Genomic DNA, 15,892 nt, shown 5'->3' on the forward strand with positions numbered 1-15,892 from the left:
CCTACCCACCCCCCAGGTCTTCACTGCCCTATTGCCCGTGTCCATGGGCTATGCATATAAGTTCTCCAGTTTATCTCTTCTTGTTCTAACCCCACATCAGTCTGTTCCATGCCTCCATGCTTTGGGTCTTATTTTTTTGGTCAATTCATTCTGTTCATTAGATTCCACAAATAAGTGAGATCATGTTATATTTGTCTTCTTCAGATTGGCTTATTTCACTTAGCATAATAGTCTCCAGGTCCCTCCATGCTGTCCCAAAGGGTAAGAGATCCCTCTTTTTTACAGCTGCATAGTATTCCATTGTGTAAATGTCCCACAACATTTTTATCCATTCATATACTGAAGACCCTGTATCTTTTAATCTAATGGGTCCTCAAATTCCTATGCCAATGCCCATCACCACTAGAAGAGCTGTGGAATACTCTCATAATTCCTAATAAGAAAATTGCTTAACCCTATGCCCATTCACCACAGAAAGTGAACAAAAGAGGGGTCAGGAAGAAGACTGAGTAGAGGAGAAAAGCTGTTACAAAGGAGACAATGACTGGGAAAGGCATTGGGAAAGGCATTGATCTGAAACCAAATTACACTTTAAATGATTACTTTCTTTCTCCCTGTCCTGTTTTCTTACTATCCTTCTCTTACCTCCCACTCTACCCCAGCTCTCTCCCTCCATGCATCTCCCCAAGCCAGGGAAAGAGCAACTCCATCCAGGTGGAAAATAAGGAAAAGAGGAACCAAAAGGATCCAAAAGGACACCGATCCAATGACTCTTATGCCCAGTAAGCCTAGGATCCTGCCACCTCCTCCCCTGCCAAGAACTCAAACAATGGGACAAAACCTCCCACAGGTGGTGGTACTGATTAGGCCAGAGGCCAAAGTTGGCATTGCTTGTAGCTCTGTATTCCACCCCATAGCCCTAACCCAAGGCAGCAGGATCCTGAGAAAAGTGCAGAGCTCACATTCAAATGGCTCTTCACCTGAGGGGTAATGAATGGGAGTGGTTTGCCAAGGGTGTGTGTGTGGCGGGAGGGGGGAGGGGAGGGACGCAAGGGGAGCAAGGCAGACACAGCTGAAAGAGGGGGCAGAGTGTTGATATAAGCTGTGTGTGAACCAAGGAGAAGTCACTCTCCCACCCACAGAATATGCACCCGTGCCCCTGGAGCAGGCGGAATCTCCCGCTAAGGATGACTGTTTACCAAGGCCTGAGGCTCCAGGTCGCCTTGAGGGAAACAGGGCTGCTGCTTTTTTTTTTTTTTTTTTTTTCATGTTTCCAGCTTTGCATTTTAAAAAACTGGAGTTGGCAGTTAATAAGCCTGGAGGGTTTTCATAGCAATTATCCACAACAGTTAGGTGGTGTCTATTAATTGAGAATGGTTACTTTATTTTCCCCCTTGAAAAGAAAACAATATGCCACTGTTTAAACAGCAAAAGGGGCTTCACTGCTAGCTCCTAGAAGAGGTTCTTGAGGTTCAAAGCACGGTCAGATTCCTCAGAAGGGCCCTACCTGACTATATTCAATGGCTTGAGTAGCGCCAACTGTGGTTGGGCCAGAGCCCCTTTTGATCAAGTTGCAAGAAATGTGCCGTCTTGAAGAGCTCATCTCACTCTTCCTATAGTCTTAAAAGGCAGGTCTGTATCTGTGCACATCTCAGGGCAAGGGACACAGTGCCACCCTCAACCATCCAATCCTCAGTCCCTCAGCAATGAGACCCAGACAAGGGCTCTCATTTGCCCTCAGCTTGGTGACAGTCTGCCACAGCAGAGTCCCTCCCAGGCCCCGGACAAGGACTTACCTTACTCTGCTTCCTGTCCAGGTAGAACTGGTGCTGGCTAATAGCCATAGCCCAAATGGACTTGATTAATGCTGGGCACGCGTACCACGTGTGCACTGCAATGCCACTGTGCCCAAACGTCCTCCTCGTCACAGAAGCTCTGGGAAAGCAAGAATCAGAAGGGGCAACATGTTTATGATGATGAACTCCACTGATGGGTCAAAACTGTTATTGAGAACCCACTGGGTCCTAAATGTCCTGTGTAAAGGTGACAGATGAGCATGCCCATGTGCATGCTTTGGGAAACCAGTACCAAAGGCCTTATTTTTATTTTATTTTATGAATAAAGAGTGTATCTAATGTATACAACAAGATGATCTGATGCACATCCCACAGGGAAATGATTACTACAGCCGAGCTAATGAACATACCATATCCTTGCATAGTTACTATTTTCTATGTGATGAGAACACCTAAAATCTACCCTTGGAAAATTTCCAAGATTATACAATACAGTATTAGTAACCATAGTCACCATGCTGTCCATTACATCCCTAGACTTATTCATCCAACATAATTGCAACTTAGTACCCTTTGACCAAATCTCATTTCCCCATCTCCCCATCTCTCCTGGTAACCACAGTTCATCTTTCTGCCTCTATGAACTTCATGTCTTTAGATTCTACTTATAAGTGAGAACATGTAGTTCTTCTGTGTCTAGTTGATTTCACTTAGCATAATGTCCTTCAGGTTCACCCATATTATTACGAACAGCAAGACCGTCTCCTTTTTTAAGGCTGAATAATATTCCATCGTGTAAAAATACCACAATTCCTTTATCCATTCATCTGTCAACAGACACTTAAGTTGTTTCCATATCTTGGCTTTTGTGAATAATGCTAATCTTTTGATTTACTGGCTCCTTTGGGTTCAGAATGGGGCCAAGCCTCTGCCTTATCTGAGATAAGACGGGTCTCCTTTCTGGTCTTCAGCTCCTGGTGTTGAACCAAGGCAAACTTCAGAGACAGGAAAAGCCTCTGACAATATCCTTTATTAAGCAGGCAATGCTGCCTATGGTGAAGGATGATCAAATTCTGGTCTGATCACCACAGGCCACAGCCTGTGGGAGGTCCTAAGGGGATCAGGGCTTATATTACTTTAATTCAATGGTCCTTGAAAGAGCTTGTCATTAATTTCAAATACATTCATAGGGAAGACAGGGCCTTAGAAAATCAGGAGAGGAAAGGTAGAAAGAAATGAGCCCAGCCAACCCCTTCAATATCCTGCCTCCACATGTACATGTATGGGGAAGACAAGGAGTATATACACGCATGGAAATCAGACTTTAAAAATGAAAGTGGAAATACAGGTCCCAACATAACTCACCATATCAGCAGCATTGGGAGGGAGACGGGGAGGGAGGTATACGACCATGTTCCTCAGTGAAGTGTATTTTATGGTAGATTATTACAAAAGTGTTTGCATGCAAATGTGTGCGTGCGTGTGTGAGAGTGTGTGTGTGTGTGTGTGTGTGTGTGTGTAGGGCAAGGTGATGGGACAGTGGGTGGGGTCTGTGGTTTCTGATGTGTATATGTCTGAAGAAAATGTGTGTTCTCAAGATTAAGATATCTAATTTGGAGGAAACTTGGAGTAGTCAGGACCTATGAATACTTTTTTTTCTCATAGCATATTTTCCCTTGAAGAAAATTTAGAGCTGCTCCTGTCACCTTCCCTTGGGGGCTACAGCTTTAACAGTAGGTCTTCTTCAGACCCATTTCTAAGGAGAAATTCAGATCTGGGGGTTAGTTGGTGATGCTGATTCCAGGCAGGGTGTTTTTCTCTTTGGTTAAAAAGGGAGAGTTAAGAGAAAATGCCAGTGCATGAAAGGCAGTTGAAGATAATTTATCTATAAACTTAAAAAGGAACTGTGGTCTATAAATGTATAAATTTAAAAATAAATTATAAATTTTTTAAAAAAAACCGTCATCTGAACACCTATTTTGGCTTCCTTAGCAATGGCCGCTCCTGGGAGTAAATACTTTTTTTTCTTTCCTAGAAAAACTGTGTTAGAAAGGAAAAGTAAGTTGCTATATATTTTAGTGAAAGCAATGAGAGTTGTACCAGGCTGATCTCTTTCAGATAAGGTGAGAGAGAAAGAGTTAAGAGGCCTTCTGGTCTGGGTGGTTCCAAGCTAGCCACAGAGCATCTGAATCAGACCCTCTGAGAGTTTTTCCTCCTGCTTCATTATTAATTTATCTCTTCCCTGCATCTTTCCCTCCAGGCTCTTCCCACCCCACCCACTTTTCTGTCCTGCCTAAACCTTAGAAAGGAACTGTTTTCCGGGCAGAGAACAGCAGATATAATGGTGGGGGAGTCAGGACAGCGGTGCAGGAAAATAAACCCCACAGCACTTCTGTGACCCCACCCGTGCCCATCACCTCCGTAATAAGCCTATGCTCTGAGGGAATCCCTTGTTCCCCACATGCCCCATGGATGACATCTTCGTATCTTCACAACAAGATTCTCTCCTGCACTTCCATCCTATTGCTTTGGTTCTGACTCACTTCCTGGTTTGGGGTGGGGGGATGGGGGGGCTGGTCATCCCTATGGATGTCCGGTCAGATTTGTTCTTGCTGCTCTAAACAAACAAGGCCCAGTAGCAGGATGATCCATTGAATTTAAGGAGCACCATGAGGCCCTGAAGAGCCCTTTCTGGCCTCTCCTGCCTCCCCTGCCCCTCCCTGCTGCCTCGGGGCTGAGAGAGGCTATTTTCCTCCTGGGGACAAGACCTTGCTCTGTGCACAGGCTGCCTGGGCCCCTCACTTTCTCTCTTCTCTTTTGTCCACCTGACAGACATCTGTCCTCCTGAGGGCCCACCTCAAGTTTTACATCCTGGTCACCCTCTGAGGTTCTGCTCAGATGGGTCCTCCCTGACCAGCCTGGCTCCTGGTGACCTTGAGCATTTATGTTTTTTCCATCTGCCGCTTGGTACTGCTACCTTGTATATAGTGTAGCAGGAAGGTGTGTGAGCGTTGGAGTCAGACTCCTGGGTTCAAAACCTGCCTCTACTCTTACTAGCTGTTTGTAACTTAGAGCAAGCTGCTTCGTTTCTCTGTGCCTCAGTTTCCCAGATGTAGAGGAGGAACACTATGGTGCCTGTTTCCTGGAGTTACAGGGAGGGCCAGATGAGATTAATGGGAACGAGTGTTGAGAAATGTGCTTGTACACGGTGAACACTCAATAAATATCACACTTCTTCTTCTGCCTGTCTCTCCAAGTGTGCCAGAAGTTTTCTAAGGGCCGTGGACCTGTCTTGGTACCAAATACTGAAGCTACACAACTAATATGAGACTGATCACCTTCATTTCATAGGCTAACAGCTCACATAATAGTAACATGTGAGGTTTGGACCCTTTCCTATACCCTTAGGCCTTGGGGAATGGAGTTTAGTATTGTATCACAGACAGGGCAATAGACCCAGAGAAAACACACACACACATACACACACATGCACAGCATGTCCAAGGTGCCTGAGTTAGCAGGACCCCCAACAGAGCACAGGCTTGAAGAGGGTCTAGTCCAGGGGTGGGCAAACTTTTTGACTCGAGGGCCACAATGGGTTCTTAAACTGGACTCAGAAGAAGGAGCTGCGGCTGTGTTTCCTGACATTGCCATGTTAACACTGCTGCTGGTGAAGGAGCGGAGGGGAGAGCAAGAGAACCCTCCGCTCTTTCGGCTCCGCGGGCCGGATAGAACAGCCGAGCGGGCCGGATCCGGCCCGCGGGCCGTAGTTTGTCCACGGCTGGTCTAGTCCTATGCGTGGCCCCTTAAACTACTCTTCCTTAGCTTTATTCTGTCCAGCATCCCCTTTCTGCATCTGACCCACGGTGGCAACATGCATTTCATTCCTTTTACGTAAGTTTCCCCTCCTTCCACACTCCTAAGACAGGTCTGGTCAGTTTACCTGGACAAATAACTGCGTTCCATTCTGGTTGTACCATCATTTCCAGCATTTCCCCCTCTCCCTCACTCCGCCGGCACAAGCGGATTCCTGCTCTACAGAGGTGCGTCTCTGGACTCTAAGACCCCGAGAAGTGCCAGACAAGGTGTTCTTCTGCTCAATGCTACCACCTTCACCCGGCTGTGAAAACAAGACTCTCTAAAATGTTCTCCGTTTGCTTCTTTAGTGACCGTGGGGCACGAGTAAGCTCTTGCCCTACCTGAGGGGCTGTTTCGCACAGATTATGCAGCCTGGCCAGCAGCACATCAGCCCCACCAGTTATCACGAGCCTCAGGACCCAGACGGTGCACGAGCCTCAGGACCCAGACGGTGCACAAGCCTCAGGCCCTGACCTGCGCCCTCTCTGCCTTGTGGTCCCAGCCCTGCAGGAGGCACAGCAGCTTTTTCAGAGGCTCAGGGGCCATGTGGGAGTGAGCTGGTGCCAGATCCTCATTCCCAGGCCAGGGCTGGGGGATCCATGGCACAGAAAACCCACATCTGCCCTCTACAGAGTCTGATCTTCCGGTCTTCCCAGGACTGCCTTCTGGCTGTAAGTCCATGTTTTGGACTTACCCGAAGTGATTTACTCTTCGGCAGGCTTGCTTTTGGGGAATTTTGCAGCTGCTTCTGGACTGCCTCACCTCCAGGACTGCGGCAGAAAAAGAGGAGAAGCCGTGGATGCCTGCTGCCCCTCACCTTCCACGCAGGCCGGCAGGGCAAACCAGGGCCCTAGTGTTTGTCATCTGACTTAGCACAGCACTTACGCTAGTGCCGCCTGGGACACGATGTGAGGTACAGAGAAAAGGAACTGCGTCTTCACATCCATCCACAAGGCTGACACCCTCACACCCACAGCTCCCGGAATCCAACAGTTTGGCACAACTGCTTCACGTGCAGGTCACCCTGGGTGCGGACTTTCCTACCGGCCACACCCTCAGAAGCTCTGACAAGCCATCCTTCAGCTTTTCTTCTGGCAAAACTTCCTAAAAAGACTCAGTCTGCTGCCCAGTTTAATTTGGTGTTGGTTACGAAGAGCTAGGAATCTTCCCTAAAATGCCTGGCTTAGAAAGACAGCTCCACATGCATGAGCGCTAACATGTGCAGGAAATGAGATGAGCGAGAATGGCTACTTCACACACACACACACACACACACACACACACACACACACACAGACACACACACACACTTGAACCCACCGCATTTATTGACATACATAGAACAAAACAAAGCTTTACTGTCCGGTTTCAACTGTTCTCCACGATCACCCATCCTCTCCCTGCCAAAATGAACAGCGAGGATGGCAGCACAAAAATAGGATCATTCATGCTGGTGGGCCTTGCCCTCCCAGACGAAAGGATTTTCTTAGCTTACCTGCGTGGGTCATGAACTTCCACGGAAAACTTCTTTTCTCTGAAATACAGGTTTTCCAACTGCCTCCACTGGAATATCTGGACAGAAAGCAATGCAGTTTAAGTTCAGGAGCGCTTGGTTCATGCGGCTGCAGTCCTCCCTTTGCCGCTGAACTTCTGCAGCTGGCAGTTTCCTTATCAAAGCAGAGACTGTACAGTTGTTTTCGCCTCCTCCGCCTCTTGCTTCACACACACACACACACACACACACACACACACACACACACTCTCCAGTTCAAAACCTGGCAACGTGGGTGTGGATTTTCCTGCAGGTTCCCGAACGAGAACAAAACAAGTTCTTTTCAAGTCATTGCCGGCTGCTCTGCCTTTGTTGAGTTCTCTAAGACAGTTCCCAGCTCCACAGAAGTTTCCCTCCACGGCGAGGGGCGGGGAGAGCAGCGCGGAGGCAGGCTGGAGGCTGGAGGGACGGAGGAGCTGCACAGAGCTGGGAAGGAAGCAGTAGCCATCTGCCGGAGGGCTGCCTGAGGCTTCCTCCCTCCAGTGCTGAAATGGGAAGGCGCTCAAATTCCCAGCCTCCCATCGGGACTCCACTTCCTGCCCACTAATGTGTAAGAGCTTGGACTCACCCTGGTGACGAGGCAGCTCAGGAAGCCTCCTGAGGAGGGCGGGGGCTGCCTTGACCTTATTCTGGGCCAGGCAACTCAAGATAACAATGTGCGCCTGTCAAGCCCATACTTCTTTCTGTAGCACAAAGAAAGCCAAGGGTCCCGAAGCTGCCAGGACACAGCAGCCACCAGGGGGTGCGCAGGGAGGGGGAGCAGGGGAATGGAGGCAGTTCTGGAAAGTGGGCAGTAAAAAGAGCTCCTCCTCAGGCCCTGGTGGGCATTTTTCCTTCCAAGAGAGCACCCCTTAACTAAGAAGCTGACTGCAATTACTGGGAATAATTAAGGCTGCAGCACTGCTGGGGGCGGGGGGTTCCTTTTATAAGATGAAAAAGAAAGTTACTTAACCCTCTGGGAAATGTCAAAAGAGGTTGGAGTCAGGCACACATTACTAGTATTTATATTTGTATTTGATGCATACCGCATCCCTTCTATACTATTAGACTTAGAACTGGAGCTTATTTTGCTCAAAGGAGGGTGAAGCAGGAATCCTCCCGACTCCTCCCAGGGGCATATGCTTTTCAGGGTGTCATCCTAGACCCAGACTCCTGTCGTCTGGGGCTTCTGACCCTCTCTCACTTGCTCACGGTTTCTTCTTAAAGGACTGGAATAATAAAACCGATTTCTAGGATCTTTTACCCTTTGAGACAGCAGGAATGGACCTGCAAATCATTATGCAAAGTGAAATAAGCAAATCAGAGAAAGACAAATCTCACATGATCTCACTTGTTTGGGAAATCTAATAAACAAAATGAATTGACCAACAAAATAAGACCCAAAGCATGGAGGCATGGAACAGACTGATCTTGGTGTTGGGGGAGGAGGTGAGAAGAGATAAGCCAAAGAACTCATATACCTATATGCACGGCACATGGACACAGACAATAGGGTGGGGCCTGGGGGTGGGTGGGTAGGGGCTGGGCAGAGGATGGGGGAGGGGGAATAGGGACATCGGCAATACTGTCAATAAAATATATGTATATATATATATATATATATATATATATATATTCAAAAAATTTAAAAAAAGATAAAAACAAACAAACAAAAACGGCTTCCAGAAGGGCTGCATTCTTTTCTCTTCAGAACCTGCTGGGCAGAATTTGATACTGTTCTATGTACCAAGGAGGAGGACCTCACTATCCTGAATTAGAGCCACCTCCGTGGCCCACAGCTCATACAGTACATGTCACCATAAAGCCAAGGGAAGCTATAATTTCCTTCTCCTTTAGGGGCGGTTCCAAGTGGGTGCAGAGACATTTCAAGGAAAGCAAGTGACCAAAGCCCTGCACAGGCTCCGACAGCGTGTGCGGGGTACAGATGAAACGCCGCCTGCGCAGAGCCTGGAGGACTCAGACGACTGGGCTGAGCCTCAGGCTCCTTGCTGATGCCCTTATGCTAAATCCCTCAATGAAAACCCTCACAGCTCCTCTCTGACCCCCGCTTGTCAGACACTTGTAGACAGTCCACTTGAACTTAGCCACAGCCAGAAAAGCACCAGAATCATCGGATCCCTGATACTGACCTCATAACCGGACAGAGCACACGGTCCAAAGTGGCCAGCACACAGGCTCTGGAGTCTGACTGCATCTGTGCGAGTCCAGGCTCTCCTACATCCAAATTGTTTTGCTCTTCGTCAAGTGACAAGACTTTCTTTAGCCTCAGTTTTCCCATCTGTGAAATGGCATTAATGGCCCCTTCTAGGTACAGCTCACTGGCACAAAGTAAGCACTCAATGAACTTAGATCTTATCATGATTCCTAATTATTCTGACTTCTCCCAAATCCTGGGACATAAACAAGAGTAACTCAGAATCAAAATTATTCTTTTCTTAAATTTCTTTTTTTAAAAAAGCTGGAAATATTTTATTACATTAATAGTTCAGTATTCCTCCTCCTATGCTCACAGATGGTGTAGTTTTTTCTGCGTTCAGTGGGTTTCTTTCTGTAGGTTTCCAAACTGTTCTCGTCTCCTGGTTAGCGGACATCAAAGAGACCAACACTAGGCTCAAACCCAATTTCTATCAAGCTCTCACACTGGGGTTTAACAAAATACAATTTGATTGTCTGCATGCTGGGAATCTCTAAGGAAGTGTACAGAATTATTTCCCGCCCCCTCTCTCTTCCCTTTCTTTTGAAGAAAAGGGTGGATGGAAGATGGCTGGTCTCTGAGGGGTCCCTCAGCCCTGTGCTGCCTCCACCATGGCCAGGACCACTGCTATTGGCCTGTGCTCAGGAGGGCCCATTTGGTTTATTGCTCTGCTGTCACCACGCTGAAATTCTCTGTAAGTTTGGATCAAGGGCCCTGCATTTTCATTTTGTGCCCAGCCTACAAACTACATCCCTGGTCCCCATCTTTGGTCCTGGATGGCTCTGGTGCCACAGGTTCTGCCCTGGGGTAGGCAGCATTCGGGGTAAGGTGCCCACCCAGAGCCTGCTGTCCCCTCTCCATCAGGAGGAAAGCAAGTAAACCTGGTGTGTGGGTGCCTGCAAACACCTCTCTTGGGCCTTTAATTTGGAGTCTCCGGACCTGGTAAAGAACCCCAGCCAATACTCAGAGTGGCTGGCTCCCTGGCAGCTCCTCCCCCCCCCCCCCAACTCCTTGAAAAATAGAACAAGCCAGGCCTTCCCTTGAAGTGCTCCCCATGTAGTTGGTGTGGAGAGCCGAACTTCTGCCAACGGCCCAACCAAACCACCCGGCTCTGCTGTGGGCCCTTGATCCACCGCCACTGCTGCCTCCCGGGCTCCTGTCCTCGGCACTGAACCCTGGCTGCCTGGCTCTGGCCTCTCCCAGGGTGATGTCTGCAGACATTTTCTAACAGGAGGCAGAACCATGGCTTTGCCTCATGTCTGCTCAAGCAGGGGTTCAAACAATTTTTTTTTTTTTTTTTTTTTTGCAAAAGAAATACTAGAAAGAGAGGTGGAAGTGAAGTGACTGAATGGACAGTTTTTCAAGACAGGATTGCACTGGGACATTAGCTGAATCCCTGGAATCAGGGGAGATGCCCCTGTGGGCACACCGGCCTGACCCTTTCTCCTCACTTAGCGGGGATGTGGGGCCGGGCAGCAGGGAGATGAAGGCAGCAGGATGCAGCTGTGCCAAGGGGCTGGCCACCAGATGGTCACTCCTTGCTATAAATGCTCTGTCTCCTCATGGAGCACAGCTCAGAGGCCCTGCCTGCTAAACCCTCCTCTGAGGCTGGCAGGGCAAAAACAAGAAGCAAACAGACAGACACTTGGCCTTGCCTCCCTTTATGAACAGGCCACGCTGGGCCCCAGAGGTGCTGGTTGGGCAGCTCCTGTGCATCTGTGTCACTTTAGGAGAGCCTTCCTGGCTCCCTGCAGCTTCTCAGCCACCAGGTAAAGACACCCATGTGCTTTGTGACTCCAACTGAAGGCCCATCAGAGACACACACACAATCGTCATTATGACTGTGCTAGTTCCCTTAGGATTTGGGATTTGGTATAATCACTGTGGCCAATTATGCCCAACAAGCTAATTAGAAGCTCAAATACATGGGTCTACAAGTAATCAAAGGATTTATTAATTAATACTTATCAAATCAAGGCCATTCTAATAAACTTCATGGGGGCATCTTTAAAAGGTCTGTAAACACCCCTTCTTTGATCTTTCAGCATCCCCGAGAAGAGTGAGTGGGAAACTTGCTTCTTGGGGAAAGTGAGGCCAGAGAAACTGCTTAAGGCCACACAGCATGTCAGTGAAGGAACCAGAAATAGGAGTCAAGGGCACCTGCCCATTACTCGAACCTCTAACATGCTCCTTCCACACGGGCCCACTAATTAGTGGGAAGAGCTCTTACTTACTAATGGCTGGTCCACTTTATGAGTGGAATGGTTTTTACAAATAAGCAACAATGTGACTATAAGTAGGAAATATAAAAACCCAATCTTTTTAGTCCTATACAGCAAATTTTCTTCCCTTCTAAGAGACCTGGATTTCCTTCTCTTCTTAGAGACCTGGATTGCTCTGGTAGTCTACTCAGGGATGCCTTAGCTTTCAATCAAGGACTAACAGCAAAGCATGAGGATAAAGAACAGCCTTAGTAATTTGCTTGTCCTGGTTCGAGTGTAGAGAAACCACTCGGAGGTGGTTTCATGGAGACGAGACGGTGTCTGTCACCGCCTTTGGGACCAGGGCTGGTATTGGATATGGAGTTGTAATTTCTGACCCAGACTTGTATTCCAAAAGGGATCCCAGATCTTCCACTTCCCCCTTTTGGGATTCAATGTCCTTAAGTCTAAAATAGGAGATGGGAAGCGTTCAACCAGGAAGAGCAAAGAAACCTGGCTACTAAATACCACCTTCCAGCCGTGAGTGTGAAGGGTGTATGTACACACTTCATGGGCAGACGTGGTCACTGGTCCTATTAGCTGGGCTGCTGGATTCCCACATCCTGTGCACGGCTGGTGGTCGGGACAGGAAGGGGCTCATGTTCCCTCCCACCACCGCCGGGGACAGAGAAGAGGCCTTGACTCCATGAGACTTCCTCCCAGCAAGTGTTTACTGAGTGCCGGACAGCACGTGGGTGGCGGGTGGCGGGTGAGTGCGCAGAATGAGGCGGAAATAGTCTTGAGAGCAAGCTCACTCTAGTGGCTCTGATTCTTGACTGGGACTTCAGGGAGTCTTGTCTTCCTCCTGTCCCTGAGGCTGAATCATCAAGCCTCTTAATGACCTCTCTCTGAGTAACTTCCTGCTTCTCCCAGAGGGACCGTTGCACAGAATGCCAGGGACCATCTGGCCCAGCTGCCTCCTTCGGCAGATTAAGAAAGCCCGAGGGAGAGAGGTTAAAGGACCAGCACAGGTTAAATTAGGAACTGATGCTGGGACCCACTCTTGTGACTTCTGTCCTGGGCTTCTTCTTAACTCACCAGGAAGACCTGATGATGAGCGAGGACAAAGCTGTTTCAAGTCGATGATTAAGTCAATTATCACTTCTTCAAAGGCCCTTAGTCTGCATGATGCCGAGTGCTTTCCGAACACCAGCCACGAGTTGTCTTCTAAGAAGAATTAGACTCATGGCCAGCAATAGTCTCCGGGCCCGGAAGGAAACACATGTACTAGAAAATGTACTTCTTTATGTCACTTCTGCTCTGTTCACTTTCTAGAAGGGCTGCCACTCACTAATCTCGGGGTATATTTAATCCTTTGTAAGCCATAAGTGTCTATAGACGCGAGTTGTGGACCTTCCCCACAAACACGCGTGTCTATACCCACAAGCCTTGCATATCAACTCTGGTTGCCCAGTTTTAAAATCAGACTCGCTAGGGACACCTCTGGGTTTGTAAAGAAAATTATGGTAACTTAATTTCGTAAATATTCCAGTGCATATGGAAGAAAGGGGGATGGTTTCCATTTTGGACACATAGCAGCTCACTGGTTAAGCCTTCAGTAAATAAAAACGAGTTGCCACACCCCTTGAGGGCTACAGGACAAAAGAAAGAGTGGATGGAGTTTAGTTAAAATGGAGGTGCACCACAAAGAAACCCAAGCCTGTGTGCTCAGAAAACATTATCAGGTGCACCCTGACAAGGCTCTGCTATTACAGCAGAACCAATTCTAGGGAACAACAGAAGCACCTATGTGTTTTTAGTGGGCTAGCACCGTACCTCAGAGGTTTTGTATCAGTTACATAGGCACGCAATATATTTTAATTTACGCTTAAAGAAGAAGCTAGGCCCTGGGGTTTTAGGGAATATCTAATGCCCCATCCCCTTTCCAACTACTCAAGTAGTAGTGTCTACTTTGTATGGGCCTATGCTAGTAGGAAGAGGAAGGACTTGCTGCCTAATGCATATTTATAGTGTAAGAAGCTCACAATCTAAATCTGGTTGGGAGGAGGCAACATCCACAAAGCAGACAGTATTCATGATATATGGTAACTTAAAGTCATCTTAGTTAATTGAAAAAGACACAAAGAAATGGAAATATTCTGTGCTCATGGACTGGAAGAATTAACATTCTTCAATTGCCAATGTTTCCTAAAGCAATCTACAGCTTCAATGCAATCCCTATCAAAATCTCAAGAGCATTTTTCACAGAAATAGAACAAAAAGTACTAAAATTTGTATGAAACCACAAAAGAACCCAAATAGCCAAAGGAACCCTGTTTGTTTGAAAAAAACAAAACCAGAGGTATCATAACCCCACCCCCAACTTCAAACTAATCTACAAAACTATAGTAATCAAAACAGTGTGGTATTGATTGACAGATAAACAGACACACAGACCAATGGAATAGAATTAAGAGCCCAGAAATAATCCCATACTATAGGAATTTGTCTTAGTCTTCCCATCTTCAAAATACTACTACTAATAACAAGTTTCATTTTCATAGGTCTGTTGTATTAATAAATTAATACTGGTACATATAAAGCGTGTAAAAAGGTAGCCAGTATATTTACTCATTTGCACTTTGTAAGCAAATTACCTGTGAACACAGTCGGCCTGTGTTGGAGGGCCCGATTTGGTTCCCAGTATAGCCCATTCCATGCAATACTGAGCCATATTACAATAGGTACTTTCTTCTCAGAGTGAAGGTGATGGCAGTCAATATGTTTATTTTTTATTATTGAGTTAGTGGTCAATAGATTCTAGCTATTATTATATTCTTTCCCCTCCATGATTTACATACCAGTATTATTCTTAATGAAAAAATTAAGTTCTGAATACTTAATTTTTCAGCCCAAAGTACAAGTTTGTGTAATTTTCTTTAAAAGATGGCTAATATGGTACCATGGGCATTAAAAAAAATGTTTTCTGTTCATTGGATTTATTACAAGGCAAGCATGAGCCAAACCCAGGTTAGCATTCCGTCTGAACTGGTGTTGGAGGAACTGTCTTTGGGCTTCTTGGTCCATTCTCATCCAGCCAAGTCCTGGGTCCACTGTAATTCTGGGCTGAGTCAGCTTTGACCATTTTCCTTCTATACTTTCTAATCTCAACACCTTCACCCTGAGGAGAAAGTACCTGTTGTAATACGGCTCAGTATTACATGGAATGGGCTCTACTGGGAACCAAATCAGGCCCTCCAACACGGGCCAACTATGTTCACAGGTAATTTGCTTACAAAGGGCAAATGAGTATGCCCTTCCTTAACTGCACTGAAAGGGAGGGCAGGGGGGGGGGGGGAGGGGGTCCTGGCATCCGTTGTCTTCTGAGAGGGCCACAGCCCCAGCAAAGAAAACAATGGCTACTTTTTCCCACAGCCAGACCTAATGGGATCAAGATGTCCCTCTGGCGGGCTGCCTCCTCCTCACTGTCGGAGGACATAAGGTCTACACTGATTTGGTTAATTCAGTGACAGACACCCAGAGCGCCAGGCCTTGACACTTTCATGAATGGTCTCTTTTTAACCCGTCAAAAACCTTTCAGCTTTGGCTTGATGAGCCATTACTTCTAGAGGAAAAAGAGCAAGAGGGTGAACAACTCCTTCACAGGCCTGGAGAGAAACAGGCCCTTTTATTTCTCCCCATTGGACTCCACTTCCTTGTCTAGTTCTCCTGGGAGGGCTTCTCCCCATATATGATTTTATTCTGTGTACGTTGGCTCTCCTTGCAGAAAGACATGCCATAAAGCTTTGGCAAATGTGAAAGGTTTAAAGAGAAGCTGAAAGTATTTTTCCTTTCTCATCCTCGGCCTACTATTGTCGTGTCTACTCTCCTCAGCGTGGCCGCCGGGGAATACAGGAGGGCTAGTGCTCACAGGGAGAAGCCTGCAGTGAGTTCCCCCTGGGGTCTAGCTTTGGGCTTTCCAGCAACGAGCACTGTGGTCAGGTGTGTGGCTTACCCTCTCTGTGTGCCAGGCTTTCTTTGAAACACCCTCCAAGGCCAACTACACCTGCTGTGACTTGTGTCAATGGGAGGCTTCAAAGAAGGAGTTAGTTTGAGGCATATCTGCCACATCTGAACTATGACGGGCCATTTCACCGGAATGGCGAAGACTCTCTCCTTTTGGCTATGGTAAGGTTTTTTGTTTTGACCATTTTAGAGGGCAGACTTTGGGGGAAGCATATGTTTTCTCTTTTTTGGGGGGTGGGGGGTGTTGGCAATTGTCAGTCCTTTC

The 15,892-nt window shown here is 47.3% G+C and overlaps 1 protein-coding gene across 4 annotated transcripts in view; it reads right to left on the reverse strand.

Annotated features, from left to right (window-relative positions):
* The window catches only part of LOC118659681 (FERM domain-containing protein 4A), a 98,479-nt gene that overhangs the window by 56,551 nt on the left and 26,036 nt on the right, over positions 1 to 15,892 (reverse strand). Inside the window, exons 1-3 of one of the 4 annotated variants that reach the window (XM_036315933.1) lie at positions 7,430 to 7,767; positions 7,150 to 7,226; positions 1,797 to 1,935 (exon numbers count right to left, since the gene is read on the reverse strand). In XM_036315933.1, coding sequence (XP_036171826.1) covers positions 1,797 to 1,844 — 48 coding nt within the window. In that variant the 5' untranslated portion in view covers positions 1,845 to 1,935; positions 7,150 to 7,226; positions 7,430 to 7,767. Of the gene's footprint in view, positions 1 to 1,796; positions 1,936 to 7,149; positions 7,770 to 15,892 lie in introns of those variants that run through there. The other 3 variants (XM_036315931.1, XM_036315932.1, XM_036315935.1) reach the window with 3 other exon arrangements.

The sequence above is a fragment of the Myotis myotis genome, unplaced genomic scaffold, assembly GCF_014108235.1.
Source record: "Myotis myotis isolate mMyoMyo1 unplaced genomic scaffold, mMyoMyo1.p scaffold_m19_p_68, whole genome shotgun sequence".
Taxonomy (NCBI): Eukaryota; Metazoa; Chordata; class Mammalia; order Chiroptera; family Vespertilionidae; genus Myotis; species Myotis myotis.